Consider the following 25,671-nt stretch of genomic DNA (forward strand, 5'->3'; position numbering starts at 1 on the left):
ACTCAACCGAATTACAAAAAAATAATATTTGTTTTCTTGCAGGTGGTACCTAACAGCACATGTGTGTGTTAACATTATTTTATTTTATATTTTTAAGTTTTTAGCAAAGAAAATTTAAGTTATTTAGTCTGATGTGCATTATACTCACCTTCCTCTACCTTCACATATATCAATTGTCTCAACAGTTAGACGGTTAATCAGTCAGTCGTTGAGTCACAGAGAACCGAAGTTAGACTCGTAAACAGGTTCTCAGTGAGTCTTCCCTCTCACGTACGCACCAGAATCGCACTTTTTGCATATCGAGCTAGAGTGTGTAATGGCGTATAAGCAATACTAAACAAAAAATATAGCAACACGAATCAGAGGCATTTTAATCAACTTCCTCACGTAGTTTGATCAGCTCAGGTATTTATTGATTATTTTCATGGCATCTGGTCTCCTTGATATTTTTTTTTTCTTTTTTCATTATTACTTTTTTTCCGTCAGTGGAAGTATTTGATAGGCAGTCTGACGTGGAGCTGGTAAAGAGCAGTGATGAATTCTTGGGATGTTTAGAATTGGGTGGATAGTTTTGCATATTAGTTTAAAAGATACGGCGAGAGAGAGAGAGAGAGAGAGAGAGAGAGAGAGAGAGAGAGAGAGAGAGAGTTGATGGGATGAAGTGATGGAGAAATGAATTATAAATGCCCTTTGATGTTTTGCAATGTAGGTATGTTTGTTCTGAGGGAGAGAGAGAGAGAGAGAGAGAGAGAGAGAGAGAGAGAGAGAGAGAGAGCATTTTCAGCAAATCTTAGATCACTTTTGTTAGATCAGTGTTAGCTGGTGGGTTCCTCCATTAGCATAAGGTTGTACTGTATAATCGCTCCCAACTTCCTCCCCATAATTTTGAGCATATTGTGAGTCTCCTGGCCCGTGAGAAGCCGCTCAGAGAGCTCTCAAACACTTGTTTTTATGAGCTGGGGGAGAGGGAGGGAGGCCTTCGTTAGCGCAAGTGTGCTAAAATGCCGCAATTTACAAGGTAACACAACCCCGTGTTAATGACAGTGGTGCCAACCCCTCTGAGATCTGTGGCTGTGTTCACGTACTGTATCTCAAAGTTTCGTAAGATTTTTCTTGTTGGTGTTTCTGGATAACTGGTGATGTCAGGATGTACTGAAACTTGCTAACTCACTTAATTTACGATACAAAGCAGAATTTTCAAAGGTGCCTCATTGAAATACTCCCCATAATTGGTGATGTGAGAGCACAGTAAAATGTTCACAGAGATGAAAATTAAAATAACGTCAAATTACTCTGAACTATGTCAGAAATAATAGGTATTTTCTTCATCCCCATATTGTGAGGAAAAATTCATGACGGTCTTGATCCAGAGTCTCAAAAGTTCTTAAAATCAATATGCCTCGTAAGTGAAAATATAAGAATCTACCTGAACTAGATACGTTCTCTTTAAACAAGTGATTCGTATACAGATTATATGTACAACACAGCCACACGATAACACACACACACACACACACACTACTACTACTACTACCACTACTATTACTTTGCTGTCACTCGGAATCGAGTATGGCGATCATCCAGCTATGATATGATATGAGTTATTAAGGATGTCACCTTCATTGATGAGTTCTGAGGTGACTAAAGAGGCCGATACAGGTCCGGCAGGGTCGTCCACAGATGTTGCATGTGTGGAGGGCTACATCTAGTGCGGGAGGGGCAGCGGCAGCTCCTTTCCGGCGTTGGCGCTTGTCTTCTTCAGTGTGCAGTCGGGCTAACTCGAAAGTATTAACACCTTCTGGTGTGGTGCTCCTCCAAGTGTTACGGTGTGGAGTAATCGTTTCCCATGTGAAGGGGTCAATATGGCACTTTTTCAGGTTTGTCTTAGACTATCCTTATACCTTTTCAGTTGCCCACCAGCGTTACGCTTACTATTCGTTAGGTGACTGTAAAGTAGCTGCTTTGGCAATCTACCGTCGTCCATGCGGGTGACATGGCCAGTTTAGCATAGTTGTTCATGGATAATGGTAGCCTCGATGCTCCTACACTTGGTGTCAGCGAGAATAATGGCATTTGTTCTCTTGTCTTCCCAGCGAACTCGGAGGATGGAACGTAGACTACGTTGATGAAAGATTTCAAGTGCCTTGAGGTGCCTCCTGTATGTGACCTATGTCTCACTGCCATATAACAGGGTGGGGAGGACCACTGCTCGATATACTTGCAACTTTGTAGATAATTTCAGCTCCCTACAGATGAAGTCACGAGTATGGAGTCTGCCAAAGGCTTGAGATGCACACTGATCCTGTGCTGAATCTCTTCATTGATGTCTGCGGTGGGGGACAGATGGAAGCCTAGATACCGAAAGTGGGTAACATTAGAGAGAGTAGTACCGTTAAGCTGGATGGATGGTGGAGGTGTGTGTCTGAACCTGGGGCAGGATGAAAGAGAATCTGAGTCTTACGTACATTCACCTCAAGGATCTCCTGTAGGTCGTGTTCAGTGTGAACAACAAGGGTGAGGTCGTCTGCATACTGAAGTTCAGTAATGGTAGCTGCCAACATCTTTGTTCTTGCCTGGATTCATCTTATGTTGAAAAGACCCCCCCCTCATCCGGTACTCGATGTCCACCCCGCCGGCTAAATTGGCACTGGCACGAGTAAGGAAGGCAGCCAAGAAAATGGAAAAGAGAGTTGGTGCCCATACACACCCTTGCTTAACCCCTGTTTGGATGAGGAAGAACTCAGACTGGGCGCCGTTGTGCAGGACACTGCCGTTCGTGCCTTCGTGGAGTTGCCTCACAATTGCGATGAATTTTGGTGGGCAGCCAAAATGGCTGAGGGTCCGCCAGAGAGCTTCCATGTTGATCGAGTCGAAGGCCTTGGTTAGGTCGATGAAAGCCATGTACAGGTCACGACGCTGTTCTCTGCACTTTTCCTGTATCTGGCGGGCAGCAAAGGTCATGTCAGTGGTGCCACGTGATGGTCTAAAACCACATTGAGATTCTGGGAGGAAGTTTTCCGCCTCAGGAAGGAGTCTGTTTAGGAAGACTCGGGCGATAATCTTGCCAGCTACGGAGAGCAGCGACATCCCACGGTAGTTGCCACAGTCTGACCGGTCTCCCTTGTTCTTATAAATATTGACAATGGAAGCGTCTTTATGAGCTTGGGGGATTTCCTCCTTTTCCCATATATTCTCCAGGAGAGAGTGGAGACGGCTGGTAAGCAGAGGTCCTCCTGCTTTATACACCTTGGCTGGGATTCCATGAGGCCCTGAGGCTTTGTTATTTTTCATCTGCTTGATGGCATTTCACCACCCTGTCCGACACACACACACACACACACACACACACACACACACACACACACACACACACACACACACACACACACACACACAAACACACACACACCAACATTCCACCACCTCTCCACTAACCCACATAAAAGGTTCATTCTCTATTTAATCTCAAAATCTCAATCAAGGAAATGCCACAAATTACCACAAAAACGCATCGTAAATGCCAAGACTGACGTTCCACAGCTTCATGACTTTACCCTCCTGGTTCTCTCTCTGCACAGGTAGTTGATTACCTCCCAGTTTGGTTACGTATATATATATATATATATATATATATATATATATATATATATATATATATATATATATATATATATATATATATATATATTACTCCGTGTTGAATATATATTGTGTGTGGGGGGGGCGCTATATGGGGCTGGGGGTGTATGTGTATGCTTGTGGGATGTTTGTGTATGTGTGTGGGGCGTATGTGTGCGGTGTGTATGTATATAGTTGTGTATGTGTGTGTACATGTGTATTTAAGTATGCATATATGTGTATGTGTGTGTGTGTGTGTGTGTGTGTCTGTGTGAGAGAGAGAGAGAGATTAGACGCGACTTAGGATTTAAACTGGTCCCATCCTTGAACATTCTAAACAGTAACTTTAGGTCTTCTGTATTCACTATTTGTCGTAAGAGTTTCTAGCTACGATCTTTTTATTTTATCATAAGTCAAGTGAGGTAGTGAATCGCTCTCTTATATCTCCATTCGTAAGAAAGAAAATATTAACGTACGATCCTTTGTGATCTTTGTGCTGTAACGTAAGTGAACAATTTAGTCACAAAAATGATAGCATGAGAAAATGTGAGAGTCCATAATGAAGTAACTAAGACAGATAGATAGATAGATAGATCGAAAGATAGATAGATAAATACATATTTACTCAGTGAAATCGTCAAATATACTCACATGAATTGAATTATGTACCTGCATTAGTTATATAATCAAAGTACTTAAAGAATGTACATAAATAAATAATGTACATATATATATATATATATATATATATATATATATATATATATATATATATATATATATATATATGTGTGTGTGTGTGTATACATAAATAGTGCAGGTAAATAAACTATTTCCATATATACTGTAGTGTAGGTTATACAAACTATGTATATAGACAGTGCAAGAATAAAAACAAGGAGAGGGAGAGGTATATATACTGTAGTGTAGGTATACAAACAATGTACATCGGCAGTGCAATTATACAAACATTCTATAAAGACAGTGCAGGTTTATGAACAATGGTAAGCAAGAAGGTGAATCGACCAAGGTTTAGCCCAACAAAGCTGTCATATGTTTTTTCCAGTATTCCCTTCAAATTGCTTGTCAGGGGAAAATATTAACGCTGGGATCACACCTTTAGAGCCCGGGTCCTTTCAACTACAACCACCAAGGTCGAGTGAAGATAATATATGCAAGTGCACGTCGACGCCAGGTATTAAATGTCGATGTATTTCTGCAGTAATTGTAAGGCCGAGGACTCTAACATACCTCCGAGTCTTCAACAACAAGCTGGTCTTTGTTAATTGTTTATTACGATGTTCTCTTTCCTACAATAACTTTGCCTCACGTAGACAATATTTTTCAGCGGTGCTTTTGTTTTGGTTTTCCAACTAGAATGGGGAGAAGACAGAAAGAGCGGCAGAGAGATAGAGATAATTGAAAGACATGAAAGAGAAATACATAATCTACACACAGGAGAAAGATACAGAGGAGTTACAGAAAAGAGAGATATTTGAAGAAAGAGAAAAAGCTCGTTGGCCACTAATCTGGAAGGCGGTGGCTAGTCGGGTGGGAGTCTCTTACATGCACACAAACAAAACCAATAAATCACAGAAGAGATAAGAAGGACCATTTTACCTCCTTTTATAATTAGTTTAATATCGTGGGATAGATTCTTGTGTGACAGCTTAAAATACACCATGATAAATATATATATATATTAATTTAAGCAACAGTTTAGCATTGAAATTGAAGAAGAAATTGCATCATTATTACTTACTGAAGGTGATAGTGGCAGCAATAAGTGTGGAGAAGATAAAAAATACACGCGACACGTACGATCTTAATCATTGCTGGAAGAGACTTGACTAGTGACACTAATATAAGCCAAATAGTTGCTAGTATAAATGGAACGCATGAAACCATCTTGTTTTGTGGATGATGTAGGCAGTGGTGTTGCTGAGATGTTCGTATGTTCGTCAACTCAGTAATCTAATTTAAATCTTCCTGTTATATGACTTGACCATAGTTATATTAACAATCATGATTACAAACACACATACATCGGCCACATTTCCTGTGTGTGTGTGTGTGTGTGCGTGTGTGTGTGTGCGTGTGTGTGTGTGTGCGTGTGTGTGTGTGCGTGTGTGTGTGTGTTGTACAAAGTTTACACAATACAGACGCTCACTAAGTATCACTAAAGCTCCTCTCTTATGAACATCTACCAGACGAGAGGAGCCATAAGTAAGATATCAGTTATAATATCTTTCATCATAAACCGGGTAATTCCGTCGGTTGAAACAAGTAAAATGATGACATGTGTTTTGGTAGGAGGTAAATGGGCAGGGTCAATATAGCACTTCAGATACAACTTAAATGAATAATAACACAAAATATAGAGTAATTATGCGGTGTGTATATGTAAAAGTACAAACATTAGGAAGAAATCATAATAGAACAACAATATTACCGTCAACAATGTTAAGGATCAGCTGTTATGCCTATTATCATGTCAGTTGATCTTGTTTACTTCAGTCAGTTGGTCTGGTAATCAGATGTTTCCCTGAATTAGTTTTGCTTTGGACAATTTTGTTATGATGACTAGTTGTTTCTTGTATCAGCTGTATTTTGGGTCATTGGTTTGCTTATCACCTGATTTGGTTAGTTTAGAGATGCCACCCTAAGTTTTAATTATCTGTATTGTGTCGGATTATAAGTTTATGCAATCGGCTCCAAAAAGTCTCTTTATGGAGGAGATCCGATGAATTTTAAAATGAACACCGCGACTCCTGCTGTCTCGGTAGGGATGTCATAATCCTTTGTCCGTTGTGTCATATTGTTTCACACAAAATCGTAAAGATACTTTTTGGAACGAATGTTTACGTATGTGTAGAGGCGTGTCCACCGTGTAATCGCAGGTGTTAGCGTGTGCATGTATACAAGATGATGAAGCAGACACACCCTGGTCACGCCTGTTATGTACACACGGTCAGGCACAAACACAAAAACACACACATAAAAACGTACATCCGTGTATTTACTATCTCCTCGCCACTCGTTCATTCATAACAAGTTAGATAACGCACATGCTGACGCTAACACGTGCACACACGCACACACGTACACAAAAATTACATAGTGAGATATGATTGTATGATGGTTGTGTGTCGGTGTTTGGGTAACTATCCAGGCGTGCATGATGTGTGGCTAACATATTTACTGAAGCAGCTGAGTAATATCAAACCCATGGCCCAAGGGACTTCACACAACAAGTATTGCCAGGCAAACAAGATATCCTCCCCAGATGTGGGAAAATAGTGTAGGTAGTGCTCCATCTTGTGGTGTAGCTGCTGCCTCACCTCTCAACACTTTCTCAAAAATAATTACATTTAATTTTTGTTTTTGCCTTCGTGACCAAGAATGAGATAACGCAGCCAACTGACTCTTACGGTGAACCAAGATATATGTAATTGCACAGACATTCCTTCCAAAATGAATTTAAAATTGCATTTGGATTATATCGTAATTCGTAACCGTTGGCAATATATATATATATATGTACACAGTATGTTACGCACCGTTTGTGAAATTGACTAGTTCATGAACCGGGCAGTCATTTTTCTCAGTTCGTGAAATGGGTTTCTAAACGAACCCAACTTAACCCAGCCCAACCTAACCTAACCTAACTTAACTTACCTATAACCTAGGTTAGGTTATGGTAGTTTGCTTGGTTTAGGTTAGGCTAAGAACCCATACCATGAAGTGGACAAAACGACTGGCCAGTTCATGAACTGTGGAAATTCACGCCCCCTCCCCTGTAACATATATGTATATATTTCTATAAGCTTTGGGAGTCAAGGCGAGGATACTGGTAACTGGGGATGAGAGCCACGTCTCATTATTGTGGAGTCTCGGTATTCGTCTGAGGATTTTTTCGTAGTTTTTCGTAGTTTTAAATGTACAAATTTAATACATTCTTACTTACGAATATCTGAGAATCTGGACCCAGTCTGGCAGGGATCTCTCATTAACTATACTGAATGTTGCGGCAGACTCTTAAAAATGCTGTGTTTTGAAAATTTCATCTTGATGTAGCGACGTAGTCAATAAAATGGGACATAAAAAAGGGCGGTATTTCCAAAGTTGCATCAAATTTATTCAGTTAATTTCAACATGTAGTGTGGCAGATATGATCAACACCGCGAGGTATACCCTGATAATATCATCCGAGGCACCGAAAAGTTTAAAACACAGTGTGAGAGAAAACTTTCGAAACTGATTGATTTTTTTTAAGCAGTCGATGCTCTGTTTTGGTTTTTGGAGGCTACATTGGTATTTTCAGGTATAAGAGGAGTTATATAAATTGTATTGTCTTGATACCTGGGCGAGCCATGAGAGGCGCTGTTATATAAAAAGAAAATTACACTAAATCTTATCACACAGTTTAGTGACTTTATCGCTACATCGGTAATAATAATTAAGGCAACTGAGACTCTTGAGAGTTTAGAGCGAACGTCCAGTCGCCTTTGTGGAGAGAGAGAGAGAGAGAGTACCACTCCCGAAAATATGTTCTGTAGTCCACAAACATATCAGTTGGAACTCAGGTCGAGACACCCTGTATTACTTGTTCACTGCACCCGGTCATTACCGCCTAGTCATCATAATGTTTCGTATCGTACAAGTGAAGTAATTGCAGATAATTAAGCGCTATTTTACGACGCTTTATGAACGATTACACGGCATTTGCATAGGAAATCATAGGATAAGAAGGATAGCTTTTTTGTATGCTGGGCGCTGTTCTCAGAGATGCAAAACAGTGAACGATATATTTCCAAATGCTTTCGTTCGACTCAGCTAAAGATTAAATATCCATACTCATAACTCCAGAACCTGCTTATTGGGTAATGTACGACACAAAAAAAGTAAAGGGCGAAAACAAAAAAGGTTGGAGACGGCAGGCAACAGTGAGAGGCGGAGGCGAGAGAGACGTTGATTGAGGCTGGACGACTCCACGTAATTGCCCACTTGGCGGGAAAATGGTCAGGGAGAGATTGCAGCAACCTGAGCACCGAATAAATTTTGCTTCTTGTCCTGCCGACTCGTGGCTATCTGACCTCGCAAGCTCAATCATGCATTTAATTGTTGCTTCTCAGATAATTTTATTGGGGAAATATGAGGTTGGTAGTTGATTGAACGTCCACTGCTTATGAGGCTACCCGCTGATTTTGAGGGACGCGGTGAGGCTAGATTTCTCAGCGCACCTGCCATCTCCCTCAATTTCCATCACTCACTGCGTCAATCGTTCATCTCAAATGATCATTTTAGTCCTGAAACTCATTACGAAGAACAACATCACGCTGAGATAGCCTTTCAATTGTGATTAATAAGCAGTAATTTAACCAGATTACAGCCTAGCCGGAGATTATTCTTTGTGTACAAGCCCTCGACACCACCAATCATATCGTAACAACACGGGTAAATTTTCCACCAAGAGATACGAGCAAATTACTCACAATGTTTATATTTTCCAAATTTATTATTGGTATTAAAGAAGCATCAGTTACGAACAAGAATCGACGGTGTTATTACGCTCGTAAATTATACCATCAAGATGTGATGCTTTCCGTGTGGCCTGAGAGACCCGTGGTGTGTGGTGATGGCCGCGTGCTCCTCAACCACACCACATTTCCTTATATCCAATTTACACTAAAAGAGAATGAGTAAGATAAGCGTAAATAGAGATCATCCATAGCATAGAATTTTACAAATTATGTTAAAATATTTTAAGAAAAACACCACAACCACGGTAAAAAATATTAATGACTCCGATAGCAGGTTCCGATATAGCATGTGACTTGTCGTTTTTATAAGAAAGTACTGTACTGTACAGTAGCGGACACTGAACACTTGACGTTATCTGGCATCATCTACTTAAGGGATCGTAAACATTAAGGGGTAGAGATTTCAACAGCAATATATTTATTTATTTCATGTTCTTCTAATATAGTTTATGACGGAAGACAGTGTATATCAGCTAAGGCATAATACTATATGACCCACCATTACTGTATTTCCTCACACACACACACATATACATCACAGTGTATATAGAAATACTTAATAAACGCCTAACAATATACTTTTCCCATGTTTACATACCTGTTGTAAATGAAAATATTGAAGGAAGCTGTCTGTTTCTATCCATCTATTTCTACTATCTATCAATCTGTGTGCTATCTATCGATCTATCTCAACTATCTATCCATCTATCTCTTCTATCTATTACATCTTACTCCATTTCTTATAAAACAAATTGTAGATATACTTATAGATGATATATAACTATAGACAAATAAGTATACAGTATATCAACCAGAAAGATATATATAGCTCAAGAGACCTAATGCATACATACGACTCTTTTAACCGCATACCACCCCCCCCCCCTTCTTCATACACTGGGGTTCTAAACTAGCCTAATGGCATAATTATATGTATTAAGTTTTAGTGTATAATGGTGCAGTATGCATAGTAATGTCGGAGTGAGCGAAGGGTACACGGCAGGGGGGTGATGGATGGTTAGCCTCAAGCTACTGTGGTTTCAGTTAGCTAGAATCTGTAGGTGTGGACTGAATGACCCGCCAGCCAGTCAGTTAGCCAGTCAGTCAGTCAGGTTTTTCAGTATATGGTATACACGATCGTCCCTTAATTGGTATTATTTTTTAGCTCTGATAGTCTAATACGGTCTCTATATTTTGAATAGCTTAATAACAATACGGTGTTTATGTAAAATAACAATAAGAGTAGGCCTACGGCGTCTATATATTAGATAACAATAACAATACAGTGTCTATATTCTAGATTACTTAATAAACTAGTGAACAAAATATATCAAGAGATGAACTGTGTTTATAAGTGGAGGGAAAAACAAAGTTGATATAACGTCTTGATAACAAATGACGATCGCCGGAGGAGAGTTACAAGTGTTTATATTAGAAGACTAGATGTTGAAAACCTGATGTAATAATAATTCCCCCAACAAGTTCAACGAAGGTCTTCTTATTATATCTCTTATGATTTTTTTTTATATCAAGTCAAAAAATTGCTGAACTCAAGCAAGAATACCTCCAGTAATTTCTCGAAGATTTCGTCACGTAGATAAACCCAGGTTATAAATTCACAATATAAAAATAGAGAAAGCGTAAAAATAAAATGAAAAAAATATCCAAGCCACAATCTGCTCCACATTCCTCTGCAGCGACAGAATCAAAAATCCCTTTATGAAAAACGCCATAATATATTCAGCAATTCACTACCTCAGATTCTCTCCATTCTTGATGACTTTTGAGATATGACGGAGCCCTGGTAACTCAGCTGACGGAGCCCGGGCACACTCATGTTTTTATCCTCGTAACCTTCAAGGGCAAGTCAGGAAATAATTTTCATATTGTCTGTCTGTTGGTCTGTCTGTCCGGTGTATCCGTCTGTATGTCAGTTCCATGTCGATCGTTGTCCATCTTCATCTCTTCATCTTTCTGTTTTGAAAACTATAATATTAATAATATTTCTTATAATATTAACCTAAAGAATTAAATGAGAAATATAATGTATATTTCTTGTACAAATATACAAATAATACGAATAGAACACACACACACACATACACACACACACATATATATATATATATATATATATATATATATATATATATATATATATATATATATATATATATATATATATATATATATATATATATATATATATATATATATATATATAGATATATATATACACACACACACGTTAGAAGTATACTTGTTAAACAGAATATTCTCTCAGTGTTAATTTCCTTTAAAGTAAAATTATATTGCAATTAAGTTACTCAAAAGGCAAGATAATGCCATTCAGCAGATTTTTGGTATGATAATGAACCATTAAATCATTTATAAGAAAAAAATATATAACTGGTTTCAGATAAAAAAAAATTTTTACTAGGGAATTGGTTAAAATTGAAGTCTTATATAATGTTATACCTTATATAAGTACCCTATAATTCAGGTGTAATGTTATTAATTATATAAGCTTAAACATAATTCCCACATGATTTTATTCAAATTAATCTGTGTTTAGTGGGAGGGAAAAAATTAACTCTGGATGATTATTATGTATTTCTGGCCACAAGGAACTGGTATTATTTATATCTTTATATCTCTCCTCTCTCTCTCTCTCTCTCTCTCTCTCATTATCTCTCTATCTCTCTTCTCTCTCTTTATCTTTCTTCTCTCTCTCTTCCTTTTTTTCTCTCTCTCTACCTCTTTTGTCTTTATTTATATTTTTTCTCTCTCATTTTATCTTTCTTTGCTCTCTCTCTCTTTCCCCTCTCTAGGGTGACGCAGATAAGGTAATACTGTACCTGATTCTGATTCTGTAAGACTCATGAACTTGTGAATACGAAACATCACCCAGCCCAGTGTATACCATCTATGGGCCCCAACTATGTGTGATGTCTCGGATTCAATGGTTCATGAGTCTCAGAGTTCATGAATGGGAGAGAGAGGACTGACAGGACATTTTTTTTCCTGACTGTCCATCCTTCCCCCTGACTGTCCATCCATGCTCGGGTATAACTTAACAGGTACGGTACCAGTATGGTGAATCTTTATCATAAGTTAATAAATAGAACATTCTTAAGGCCTATTAACCCAAGCTGTTTACATAATTTTTTATCACACTGCCCAAGATGTATAAACTTTTCTATGATCAATATTTCTCATATCCGGTTCACTTCATTTCAGCTAAAACACAGAAACAGTATAAACAATTACTCAGAGACTCTACCTTAACTAGATTTGGCAAAGTACGTTCGGTGAGCAACTGTTAAGAGACCTGACCTAATTTAACCTAACCTCACAGAATGTAAGCTAATTTAACCTAACGTAACAGAATCTTAACCTAACCTAACAGAATCTAACCTAATTTAACCTAACAGAATCTAACTAATTTAACCTAACCTAACAGAATATAACCTAATTTAACCTAACCTAACAGGACTTAACCTAATTTAACATAACCTAACAGAACCTAATCTAATTTAACCTAACCTAACAGGACCTAGCCTAATTTAACAGTACCTAACAGAATATAACTAATTTAACCTAACCTAACAGGCCCTAACCTAATTTAACCTAACCTAACAGAATCTAATCTATTTGAACGTGAAGTAACCTAAGAGAACATAACTTAACCTAATTTATCCTAGTTTAATCTATTCCCTCCAGGTAGGTAACGTTAAGGTGTTAATGCATCAGATGAAACAAACTGTGGTGTCTGATCTTAACTTGATCTCAAACGCTAGTAAACCAGACCTCTGTCATATCGAATACACAGTCTAGTACATACAGAGGTCAGAGTCAACCTTACATTACCGCAACACTTGTATAGTTACAGTAATACTCGCCTAACATTTTCCTTGTTTTGAACAGTACTAAAAATATACTCGACCATTTTCCTTGTGTGAAATGGATGATGAGAGAGAGAGAGAGAGGGGGGGAGTAGGTACAAGGACAAAAATACAACTTCTGCACACAATCGAAAGAAGAAAGAGAGAGAGAGAGGAAGAAAGAGGATATACATACAGAGGAGTAAGGATAGTAATCGTAGATCAGCTTGTGAGCCCTCAGAGTATCGTGTTCCCCCCTATGGATTCAGTTTACACAGTGGACCATTCATGGCCCATCTGGCGGTGGTCTCTTTATGGTCTTTGAGGGGGGCGTCCGCCCTCTGGTTTGGGCCCCAACCATAAATGAACTCCACAGCAGGCAGAAGGCTTGGAGAACGTTCGAGTGGTGTATTTTCCATTAACAGTCTTTGTGGCATGGTGAGAGACGTAAAGTTGGCACTACAGTAAGCAGAAAGCGGGCGACCGTTTGCTTGGCGTAATTTTCATCTGTGCTGTTCCTGGGTGGAGGGAAGATGGGCGAACGTTGGACTTACATACCTTTACCTCCGCCAGGCACTCGTGATTGCTTCTCCAGGGTTGTCTTCGGGAAGGGGATTGTTCTGGTGATATAATAGAAATAATTTTTTGACAAGTAGAATCTTCGTACATGATAAGTGACTCTCTTAAGGTCATTCAAGGTTTCTGTGATGAATATATAAGTCTGTGTCCGCTTAACGTACTGTACAGTCAGCCAAAGATGCATCGACCCCACCCTGGCTCTCGCACTCGCAATTTGATGTGAGAATCTTGTGGCAGCTCTGATTGTTAAGTTGCCAATTTATGAACATATTTCTTCATTATTTAAGCAATTATACGAACATTTAGAAACTACTCATGATCTTAAATAACAATGAATAGTTTATTATTATATAAATGCTACCTTTTGATTGTTTAATATTTATCCTGACACTGTCAGGATAAATATTAAACACTCCAGGCTGACAGTGATACAGTCAAAAATAGATCCACTACTCAATCCCCATTACATACAGTCTTACTTCACCAAGTATTGCCAGGTGCGAGAGCCAGGGTGGGGTCGATGCATCTTTGGTTGACGATACTTCCGGTTAACGTACAGGTTCTCAGGAAGTATCGTATACGTTAAACGTACCTTGACTGTATTTGTAAATTACAATAAAAACATAATTGTCTATTTAAACATAACTAAACACTGTCTCTAACTTTATCTATTTAGCCATGTGATACAGCTGAATGTCTCGGCTGTGATCCACACTAAACACTTCCTGTCCCCCTAGAAACATTAACTAACACCTTCATCACCTAAAATCATTTATATGTCACCACTATACTTCCTCAGGTGTCTTCAGTAACCCTGCCACCCTCATATACTGCTGAAGGTTCGTCAGGTGTTTTCATTAACCTTACCTCTCTCGTCTTCTGCTGCAGGTTCGTGTCGCAGCTCAGTGCCTCATATTCGTCGACAAGAATCCACTGTGAAAACATCCCCGGGCTGGTGCGCCGACAGCGAGTACTGTGTAAGCGACATCCGGACGCCATGTTAGCCGTGACGGAGGGTGCCATCCAGGGCGTCAGGCACTGTCAGAAACAGTTTCACCACTCCCGCTGGAACTGTTCCACCATCCCTCGTGACGCGTCCGTCTTCGGCAGACACGTTCTGAGAAGTACGTTTTGTGTATGAGTCTTGTTGGCCTTCTATCAGCCTCTCTCTCTCTCTGTCTCTGCTCTCAAACTAAAATATTACTAAAGAAAAGACAATTATTTCCAGAAATTTCGCCACCACTATAAACCATGACCACCATGATGTTGCTACCATGACAACCATGATACTGATATTTGCTGAGTACAACACTGTTGCCACCATGGTAAGACCATTATTGCCATAGTCATATAGCCATACTACCGAGGGACTACTACTGTCACCAGGACACTTCCATGACCATAGATAACCTCCTGCCTCAGCTGATCTTTGACCTGATAAAGGCTGACCTCCCTTACAGCTGACGTTTGACCTATCCAAAGCTGACCAACTCTCCTTACGCAACTAACCTGACCTCCTGCTCGGCTGAGGTTAAACCTGACTAGAGCTAGCTATATTGACCTTGGCCTGACCTGCATCACAGCTGACGCTTAACGTAACTATATGCTGACCTCCTGCACAAGCTGACCTGACCTGACCTCCGTGTTCCAGCGGGTACCCGGGAGTCGGCGTTCGTGTACTCTATCAACAGTGCCGGTGTAGTGCACGCCATCACCCGGGCCTGTAGCCGCGGCGCCATCACCAACTGTGCCTGTGATCTGACCAAGAAGGTGAGGAAGGAGGGGCGCCTTAGCTTTGTCATGATGGACGTTTTTAGCTTTAAGAGACTTGCTGTAGTTGAAACTGTACGTATAGCTGTGGCTGTACGTATAGCTGTAGCTACACGTATAGCTGTATCTGTACGTATAGCTGTAGCTGTAGCTGTACGTATAACTGTAGCTGTTGCTGTTGCTGTACGTATAAATGTAGCTGTTGCTGTAATTAAAGCTGTAGCTGTTGCTGTGCGTATAGCTGTAGCTTCTGCTGTTCGTATAGCTGTAGCTCTACGCATAACTGTAGAACATAAGAACATAAGAATGGAGGAAACTGCAGCGGGTCTATTGGCTCATACTGGGCAGTCCCATTTACACCCAACCCCTATTGCTCATATATCCATCCAACCTATGTTTGAAGCTATCCAGCATATTCGAGTTAATGGTGATATTTGGTAACTTGTTCCACTCGTCCACTTCTCTATTTCCAAACCAATGTTTACCTTGTTCGCGCCTCAATCTAAATTTGTCTAATTTAAAATGTCCCCTTTGTTCAGCCCCGACTTCCATTTATACACCTCTATCAGATCGTCCCTCGCTCTACGTCTCTCGAGGGAGTGCAGATTAAGATGCTTTAACCTGTCTCTGTACTCAAGGTTCCTAATGCCCGGGATTAGTCTTGTCATTCTCCCCTGAATTCTTTCCAAGGATTCTATATCCATTCTGTAATACGGTGACCAGAATTGAACTGCGTAATCCAAGTGAGGTCTCACAAGCGCAAGATATAGTTTTAGGATGACCTCGCTAGTCTTGTAACTAACACTCCTTTGTATGAACCCAAGCAATTTAATCGCCTTGTTTTGAGCAAATACACATTGTTTACTTGGCTTAAGATTCCTACTCATCATTACTCCAAAATCCTTCTCGCAGTCGGATTTCTCAATAACATCGACCTTGTTCATCTGGTATCTGGTTTCCCTGTTTACATCTCCTATACTGAGTACTTTACATTTGTTTACATTGAATTTCATCTGCCATTTTTCAGACCATTCGAAAATTTTGTTTAGATCTTCCTGTAGTGTTGCAGAGTCCTCGTCAGATTTAATTACACGCCCTATTTTAGTGATATCAGCAAATTTACTTAAGTTAAGTAGCTGTTGCTGTGCTTAAAGTTGTAGCTGTTGCTGTACATATAGCTGTAGCTGTTGCTGTACATATAGCTGTAGCTGTTGCTGTACGTATAGCTGTAGCTGTTGCTGTACGTATAACTGTAGCTGTTGCTGTACATATAGCTGTAGCTGTTACTGTACGTATAGCTGTAGCTGTTGCTGTCCGTATAGCTGTAGCTGTTGCTGTCCGTATAGCTGTAGCTGTTGCTGTCCGTATAGCTGTAGCTGTTGCTGTCCGTATAGCTGTAGCTGTTGCTGTCCGTATAGCTGTAGCTGTTGCTGTACATATAGCTGTAGCTGTTGCTGTACATATAGCTGTAGCTATTGCTGTACGTATAGCTGTAGCTGTTGCTGTACGTATAGCTGTAGCTGTTGCTGTATGTATAGATGTAGCTGTTGTTGTACGTATAGCTGTAGCTGTTACTGTACGTATAGCTGTAGCTGTTGCTGTACGTATAGCTGTAGCTGTTGCTGTCCGTATAGCTGTAGCTGTTGCTGTGCTTAAATCTGTAAAGTAGGAGTAGGAGGAGGTAAGTGATACGGTAGGAGGCACTTAGCTTTATCTGAAGCTTTGTGTACTCTCCGTTGTCGTCATGTCCTCGCAGTACTTTGGGTACGTCTTAGGTTGTTCGTGCGCTCTGAGTATTCATTTTCGCTCTTCTGTGTATTGTAAGTGTTCTCTAGTCTCCTGTGTACCCAAAGTGTACTTCAAATGTACTCTTGTCTCCTGTGTACTCTAAGTGCAGAGTTGGAAGTAATGAAATAAACTTACTCGTGTTTTGTACTCAATTAACATTTTTGGGCAGCTACTTTTTAAAAAGTACTCAAATTTTTTAGTGCTTTTACTCTTACTTGAGTATGGTTTCTAATACTTTTACTCCAATACAATTGTAAAAACAAAATTCGTTACTCGTTACGTGCCCCAAGCAAAGCATCTTAATGTCTGTGGCATACTAATAATATATTTTTAAATTAATTCTTGTGGGTGGGCGGAGGATACGGTGTGGGTGTGGGGAAACACCACACAGTCACATACCTAGAGGTCTCGTGAGGTGAGGTGACGTAAGATCAGGTCAGGTCCCTTTAATCTTGTGTCCATTAGCATCTTAACCTCGCACTTTACCTAGCCTCCGCTCTTACCGCCCCTCCCCCATCGAATCCCCTCTCTTCTCCCTCAACTTTCCTTCAGGGGCTTGGTCTTCCTGTTAGGTGTCAGTTGCTCTTTTGCATAATGGAGGTGCCTGTAGCTAAAATGAATTTCAAAGAGGCTGTGATTCTAGAATGTTTCACACTATACCTACAATGGATTATAGCAAGAAGAGAGGCTGAAGTATTCACTTTCCGTATGTCATGCTGGGCATATATTTAAGCTCACAAGATCCTGATTGGACATCCATAATTTTGAGAGGCAGTTATTGATTAATCTCAATAGAAAGATTTGCAAATAAACAAGTGTAATACTGTGTCTTTATTTATCTTTAGTTAAATATTTTGTATAATTTACTGTGGATTTATTTAAATCTTTAAAATAAATAATAATTTTATTATTACTTTTTACGGTCAGTACTATAGTAATTTAGGAATGAAATACTTGTTTAATTCTACTTTAGTAACATTTAGCCAATGTAACAATACTTTTACTTAGGTAACAAAGCCCGGTACTTTTTACAACTCTGCCTTAGTGTACTCTAGTCTCCTGAACTCTACCAACCCCAAGGACGCCAACATAACCATTTAAGTTAAGTCCATGTATCTTAATGCATTATGTGTGTACTCTCAAGTGTCAAATGTACTCTATTTAAATGTAGCTTATGTGAAATATTACTCTGTAGGGCAGCCATCGTGACCGGGGAGGACAGTTTACGTGGGGCGGCTGCTCAGATAACATCCGCTACGGCACCGCCTTCGCCAGGAAGTTCATAGACGCCCGTGATCGTCGGCCGCGGGACGCCAGAGCTCTCATGAACCTACACAACAACCGCGCTGGTCGCAAGGTAAGAGAGAGAGAGAGTCGAAGATAGTTATTTATATCGATAGATAGATAGATAGATGGATGGATAGATATAAGTATAAAGAGAGAGGGAGAGAATACTATAAAAACTCCATTCATCTCTTGAGCGACTTACCCCTAACCCCTCTCCTCCTCCAGGGGGTACGGAAGAAGATGCGTCTAGAGTGTAAGTGCCATGGGGTGTCTGGCTCATGTACAGTCAGGACCTGCTGGCAGACAATGGCGCCCTTCGGAGCCACGGCACGCTGGCTCAAGAGTCGCTACGACGAAGCCACGGAGGTGAGAGTCCAACCCAACGGTGTGTTTATGGTCCCCCGATACGGTGATCACAGGAAACCCAGGAAGAAAGATCTGGTGTACCTCGAGTCTTCCCCGGACTACTGCGACGCTGATTCTTCCTCAGGTGAGAGAGAGAGAGACTTAATGATGAGTGTGAAAGATAACTTAACAGTGTGAGAGAAAGAGGAAGAAGGGAGAGGTGACTTGAGAGAGAGAGCTGACACTACTTCTTCCCCCACAGGGTTCACGGGCACGGGAGGCCGCCAGTGCAATCGGACATCACAAGGTACGGACGGCTGTGAACTGCTGTGCTGTGGCCGAGGCTTCGACACCCACAAGCGGCTTATCACCACCAAGTGTGAGTGCATGTTCCAGTGGTGCTGCTCCGTTGAATGCAAGACCTGTGAGGCCTGGATGGACCTACACTTCTGTAAGGCCTGGCAGGACCCTTTACATCGTCTCTGACCAGCTCGACTGAGTTTCTTTTCGTCTACTGCTTAAGGCCTGATGAAGGTACAGTACCTGAAGGGAGCTGGACCCGTCATAACGCCTGAGACCTGTTTCTTCTTCAGGAAGATGGTGTTTACTCCGTCGACTAACAAGACCTGGAGGATCTGGTGTTGTCATTCATCCTGACGTTGTTTGAGTCGTCAGATACAACAACGGGGCCCGCTCCAGCACCTATGAACTCTAAACCGCAGGTCGCCAATATTAGACCCGTTGTGGGCTCATCATGTCGGCCTCAGACAGACACTCAATAATATGTTGTCAGACTATCAAGATTATAGCAACAGAAAGGACTAACAACAACGACTGTCCTTATTGGGGAGAAAGACGTATAAAGTATCGGTGAAAAGACACGACGAAATATTCAAGAAAATATTATAGAAAAGCAGAAAACATAATTATGTAAACAGACCCAAAGTGATATAAGAAATGAAATTGATAGTAAATTTACAAAAGTATAAGAAAAGATCTATTTGAGATTATATTTTTTTTCACTCGCACCCAGTGAAGAGAATAAATCAAATAAAAAACTAAAATGTGTATGAGAACAATTATTTCTAGAAAAAAATAACTCAGATACAAATGCAGCAGCCAGCTAGGGGGTTGCGACTACTGGAAAATTGCATTACGTGTCTACACCCATCCTAGTAAAAAAAAAATACCAATCGACCTTGACCATTAGGATGTGAAATACCCATCAACCAATCACGGGTCTAAGAGGATTATCGACATAAACCAAGTGACACGGAAATAAGCCCTTCCTTCTCTTTCATCTAATTATGTGTTAACCTGACAGACAGCCAAATGAACACTCGGTCCTGGAAAACTTAACCGAGAATGGTGAGAAGAATGATAGATAATAGATGAAATTATAGACTATTGAATCCAATACTGTAGAGGTTGTGAGGTGTGTCTCCTTGTGTGTAGTGTTATCAATACAGTGGTAGTCGACCATGATCTATCAGTGAACCAATGTTTGTGTATATGTGGACCTTAGTCTCTAATTGTAGTTTAGGCCCTGTACGTAACTATGTAACTCTGTTTATCTATTTTTTTCTGTATGTAACTGCCAATCTGGCTAATGATCTACTTGTGTATCTATCTATCCATATATTGGTTAATATTCAGTATAGCATATGACCTAGGCTTCAGGATGACAATAGGGTGTGGGAATTATTTTGTATAATTCCACGTAATATTATTCCTGCGGCATGGAGCGGCCAGGGCGTAGACGCACTACCTACTTTCCAAAACGGTCTGTGTGACTGTGCCCCACCTGCCAGTGTCTTCCTGGCGTTAACATGCTGTCTACGCATCACAGAGGTTTGCTGGTACTTTTAGAAAATAATGACTTTCAATGTGTGGTACCTGAAGAGGTACCCAGGAAAAAACATCCCATATATTAGAGGAGGGTGGAAGTAGGCGAACTTCACCATCTCTACAAGGAACTTCGCCAAGATCCAAAGAAGTTTCACGAGTACACCAGAATGTATTCTGACTAGGGACGAGGCCTACCCACTCTGTTTATATTTGTTGAAAACTATCCTAGGAATGATCTGAACAAATATGAAATTAATTACAGATTGTCCCGTGCCAGGTGTGTTGTAGAGTGTGCATTTGAAATTGGTACATGTAAATGGAGAATTTTAAATAAAGCGATTGAAAAAAGGTAGATACTACTGTTAACATTATAAAGTGTTCGACACATTTACATAATATCCTCATTGACACAGAGGGTCTGGACGCAAAGTCATATGCAATTCAAGAATATACAGTTGAGAATAACACAGCACCCTCTTGAATAAATGATGTTTTACAATCTTCTGCAAATATTATATAAGAGAAACATTTTGCAGATGCTTTAATATTCCACAAGGATCTATTTCTTGGCAAGACCAAGCTGTTAACAGTGGAAAATAAATTTATACCCTTCTTTAGTTTTGGAGTAGAATGCGAGGACTCGCGCAACTGAGGAAGCGACGATCAAAATATTTGATCGCTGCTTCTAGGTCGCGAGTCTAGTTCCTGCTTCCTGGTCGCTCGCGAACGCTTCACTTGTCTACGTGGGACACATCAAAGAAAACACCTATGTTTGTCTGCTACACCAAGGTAGCGCGTTCAATCGTGCAGTCGCTCGATGCCACGGGATGCTCGCACCTGGAACAACCTAATTCGGATGGTGAGTGTGTAAATGAATTTAAAGTATAAAAGGCCTGTTGTTATGGATAGATCATGGATTTCTCTAAATTTTCCGTATAATTCATGATTCAAATGTATAAAAATATAAATTGGGGTGTTGGTTTAATATAAATAATTAGTCTGATTAGCGTTGACAGCCATCAGATGTTTCGCCGGGTTAAGTCGAGTTAACAATTTCTCGTCAATTACTTTAATTCTCGTAAATTAGTTTAAATAAAAATAATAATAGATTGCAATTGTATTATAATTATAAATTATAAGTTGTCAAAGTAAAGTATAAACTTAATTTCAGTGACAATGTGTCACAGTAACGTCATTTTGACGGGCTTTTTTGGCAGAAATGGTGTTGCTCCTGCCGCGTTATGTGAGATGTCTACCACTGTGAAATATTTACCCATTTTTCCCAAACAATATCAATAAAATGGAACAAAAGGCAACTGACAGCTTGCGATATCTTTATTATTTCAAGCTATATATATATACTTATAATCAAATAGCAGAGTTGGGTCTCGTGGCGTCTGTTTAGATGCGCAGAACAGATGATTTCTGGTTGGCGCATGACCGCACATGCGCAATATAGCGCCAGGGGTAGAATTTTTTCTAAGTAGAAATTTCACACAGCATGGAACCGGAAGGCAGAGATGTTTACAACTTTACAGAAACACACCCCGATCACTGGCGGAAGTCTTAATAAACTTCACCGAAGATTCATAAGCCCATCTTTCGATAAAGCTCTGATAGTGCTGGAGAACAGTGGTTCCGTAGGAGAGGATGGAGTAGGTAAGCCTCCATTTTTTCAAGTAAACGAATTAATTAATTATTGTGTGTGTAATATATTACTACTTAGGGCGAAGGTTTAAAAAGTATTCGTGTGGTTATCGTTGTATATTGGTAGGTCTGCTCCTATTGTACAGCAGTATTACTATAAACACCTTTCACGATAATTCCATATCTATTTGGTCCCTGTGTATAATGTATGTAAAGTTATCTTGGTTGTGTGTTGAATATAAATGTTTTATGATACGTTATAAAAAATAACCAGCTCGTCTCTAACCACAACTTTTTAGTTCTTCAGTGAAATCATGGTATTTCATTGACACTGACTTTAATGGTAAATTATAGCAACAGTTTTTGTCACAATCGCGTTGAATTATAAGTCCGGCGAGCTATCTCAGCGTTGCTCAGACCATTATAGTGAAGAGTAACATTGTATCTTGCGTTTCCTTTGACGTTCCGTCGTGTGTGGGTGCTTCAGGACTGCTGCAGCTGTAGTCATATGGCCGCAATCCTGGTAGTAACAGAAAAATTGTCTGCATTTCGTTTTTATTTACCTTAAGTAAAATTGATATAAAAACAGCGATTGTCGTTAACAGATAAATAAAATCAATAATTCAGTAAATCTTTACTTAATTTTAAAGTACAAATCAACTGTAGACATAATCATATATTCACAATTTATATTAATCAGTACTTTAACTTTGTAATGGTTTTCTTCCAAACACAACAGTAACGAAATAGCAACTTGCCTCTGGGTTTATAACACTACCCTTACCCTGTTGCACAAATACATCGATATTTATTCATCATTAAATTATATATTACATTGCACATGAATGCTTAATATCATTCATAATGTTATCTGTGGTATTAATCAATAAACTTAAAATCACAGAGGAAGCATTTTCTATAGCTAGGGGTACTAACCTATCCGATACATCACATCTGAAGTAATTGCTCATTTTCGATTCCTGCGGGCCATGAGGTCTACGGTCAATACTTTTCTTTTTGCTGAATGTACTGTACATTTTCCGTACAGTCAATTAATGTAGCCCCATCTATTACTCGACCTGTAATACACCTAAATTCGACCAGCTATAGATTCGACACTCCCATTCGATCCTCCAGACTCGACACTTCCATTCGACCCTCCAGACGCGACTTCCTTTCAACCCTCCAGACTCGACACTTCATTCGACCTTCCAGACGCGACACTTCCTTTCAACCCTCCAGATTCGACTTTTCTATTCGACCCTCTAGACTCGACACTTCCGTTCGACCCTCCAGATTCGACACTTCCTTTTGACCTTTTAGACGCGACACTTCCTTTCGACTCTCTAGGCTCGACACTTCCTTTCGACCCTCTAGACTCGACACTCTTATTTAATCTTCAGATTTAACACTCAGTCGACCTCTCAGGAAACGACTTTCATACGCGACCTTCTCCTGACGTGACACTTAATAGTCACTTCAGAAACGACAATCATGTTCGATCTCCAGATTGAACACTCAAATTCGATACATTTATTAAACCTTTTCCAAATTCGACATTCTTAATCGACCCTCCAGATCGAACACATGTACAGTACATGACTTCGGATTCGACTCTCATATTCATCCTCTCTGCCCGTTACGGGGAAGGTTGTCGCGAGATTTTCTGTACCTATGAGTCAAGTTTTTAATTTTGTAATCGAAATAATAGAAATGATTTATGATTCAATATTACTATTACCTGTTTAGTCTGAATCGTGTGTGTGTGTGTGTGTGTGTGTGTGTGTGTGTGTGTGTGTGTGTGTGTGTGTGTGATTTTTCCTCTCATTTATTTAAAGCGTTTTATTTGCACGAACATGTCCACACGGATGCGCACTCATAAATGTAATTCATAAAATATACCACACACACACACACAAGACCTAGAATATAGTCTGTTGTACATTAATAAGTAATTGCCCACTTCACAAGTTACTCAGTACAGTACATGTGAACCTAGTCATTTATAAATACACGCATATACAGTATATATATATATATATATTTGTATAGTATAGTGACCTGTCCACCATGGTATATTATTAGTGTACATTAATCCCTCATACAATATATAAGAACTTCACATTTGTGTTCTTAGAGTAATTTAGACGTTTATTTATGATATAATTAAAATATATGTAGGGTATTATAATGAGTTTGGAGTAAGCTAGATTTTGATGACTGATTATTGGTGTAAAAAATGGTCATTGGTTGTAAGAACAATTATTGAGGTACCGTAAGCATCCTTCACCTTGATAATAATCCTTACAAGTCAGGTCAGGTGGAGTGATTATACGCATTTTTTTTATATTACAATACTAACGATTATAATTACACAATAGTTGGAGCATTTGATTATAAAGGAAATATCTATTATTATCACTTTTTGTATTGTGAGTTTTAAAGAGAGAAAAAAGGTTATTCAGATTTTATTTTTTCTTTGGCATTATAGAAAAATACTTAAGAACATAATCCCAATATTTTGTAATGTTTGGTGGAAAAAAATATGAAAAGATGAAAATAAATATTAGCTCTTTTTATATATATTTTATCTTGAAACCAATACAAAATAAAATTATGTATCCCAAAATAGTTCTGTTTATTTAGATCTAACATCCAATAATATTGTACAGAAAGTAAAATAAAATATAAAATAAACGATCTTTTTTATTGATAATTTCTCTTAACACTACACAATAAAATTATATGTGAAACAGTACATCATTTGATTTAATAATTTATCTTAATATTATAGAGAATTAAACCAAATTGGTGTTTGTAAGGTCTCGTTCTCGTAGAGTTTTATGAAGGAGTTTTGGGTCACCATCAAGACTCATTCTACCTGATCAAAATTATCTATAATTCTTGGCCTTATATGTACAGTACACCTATAATTCTTAGCCTTAGATGTACAGTACACCTATAATTCTTAGCCTTAGATGTACAGTACACCTATAATTCTTAGCCTTAGATGTACAGTACACCTATAATTCTTAGCCTTAGATGTACAGTACACCTATAATTCTTAGCCTTAGATGTACAGTACACCTATAATTCTTAGCCTTAGATGTACAGTACACCTATAATTCTTAGCCTTAGATGTACAGTACACCTATAATTCTTAGCCTTAGATGTACAGTACACCTATAATTTTATTCTGATAAATACGAAAAAATTGCCAATGTGGGTTTGTTTGTTTGTTTTCTTATTCTAATTATATGTTGTTGACTTTTGTTGCTGTTATTTTACGGAGGCTGGGGTAAAGCCGGCCGTGTTTATATTGGTGCATGTACAGCAAGTTATGAACAGTATATGGACGTCAT

General features: G+C 39.2%; 1 protein-coding gene across 2 annotated transcripts in view; it reads left to right on the top strand.

The window, feature by feature from the left end:
* LOC121874560 (protein Wnt-2b-A-like) overlaps positions 1-24,973 on the top strand; it is a 49,468-nt gene extending 24,495 nt beyond the window's left edge. For both annotated transcript variants that reach the window (XM_042378752.1, XM_042378751.1), the window contains 5 exons: positions 14,513-14,748; positions 15,276-15,394; positions 18,378-18,539; positions 18,695-18,959; positions 19,077-24,973. In XM_042378752.1, the coding sequence (XP_042234686.1) occupies positions 14,513-14,748; positions 15,276-15,394; positions 18,378-18,539; positions 18,695-18,959; positions 19,077-19,300 (1,006 nt within the window). In that variant the 3' untranslated portion in view covers positions 19,301-24,973. The remainder of the gene's footprint in view (positions 1-14,512; positions 14,749-15,275; positions 15,395-18,377; positions 18,540-18,694; positions 18,960-19,076) is intronic.
* The last annotated feature ends 698 nt before the right edge of the window (positions 24,974-25,671 follow it).

This window comes from Homarus americanus, unplaced genomic scaffold, assembly GCF_018991925.1.
Source record: "Homarus americanus isolate GMGI-L3 unplaced genomic scaffold, GMGI_Hamer_2.0 scaffold34360, whole genome shotgun sequence".
Classification (NCBI taxonomy): Eukaryota; Metazoa; Arthropoda; class Malacostraca; order Decapoda; family Nephropidae; genus Homarus; species Homarus americanus.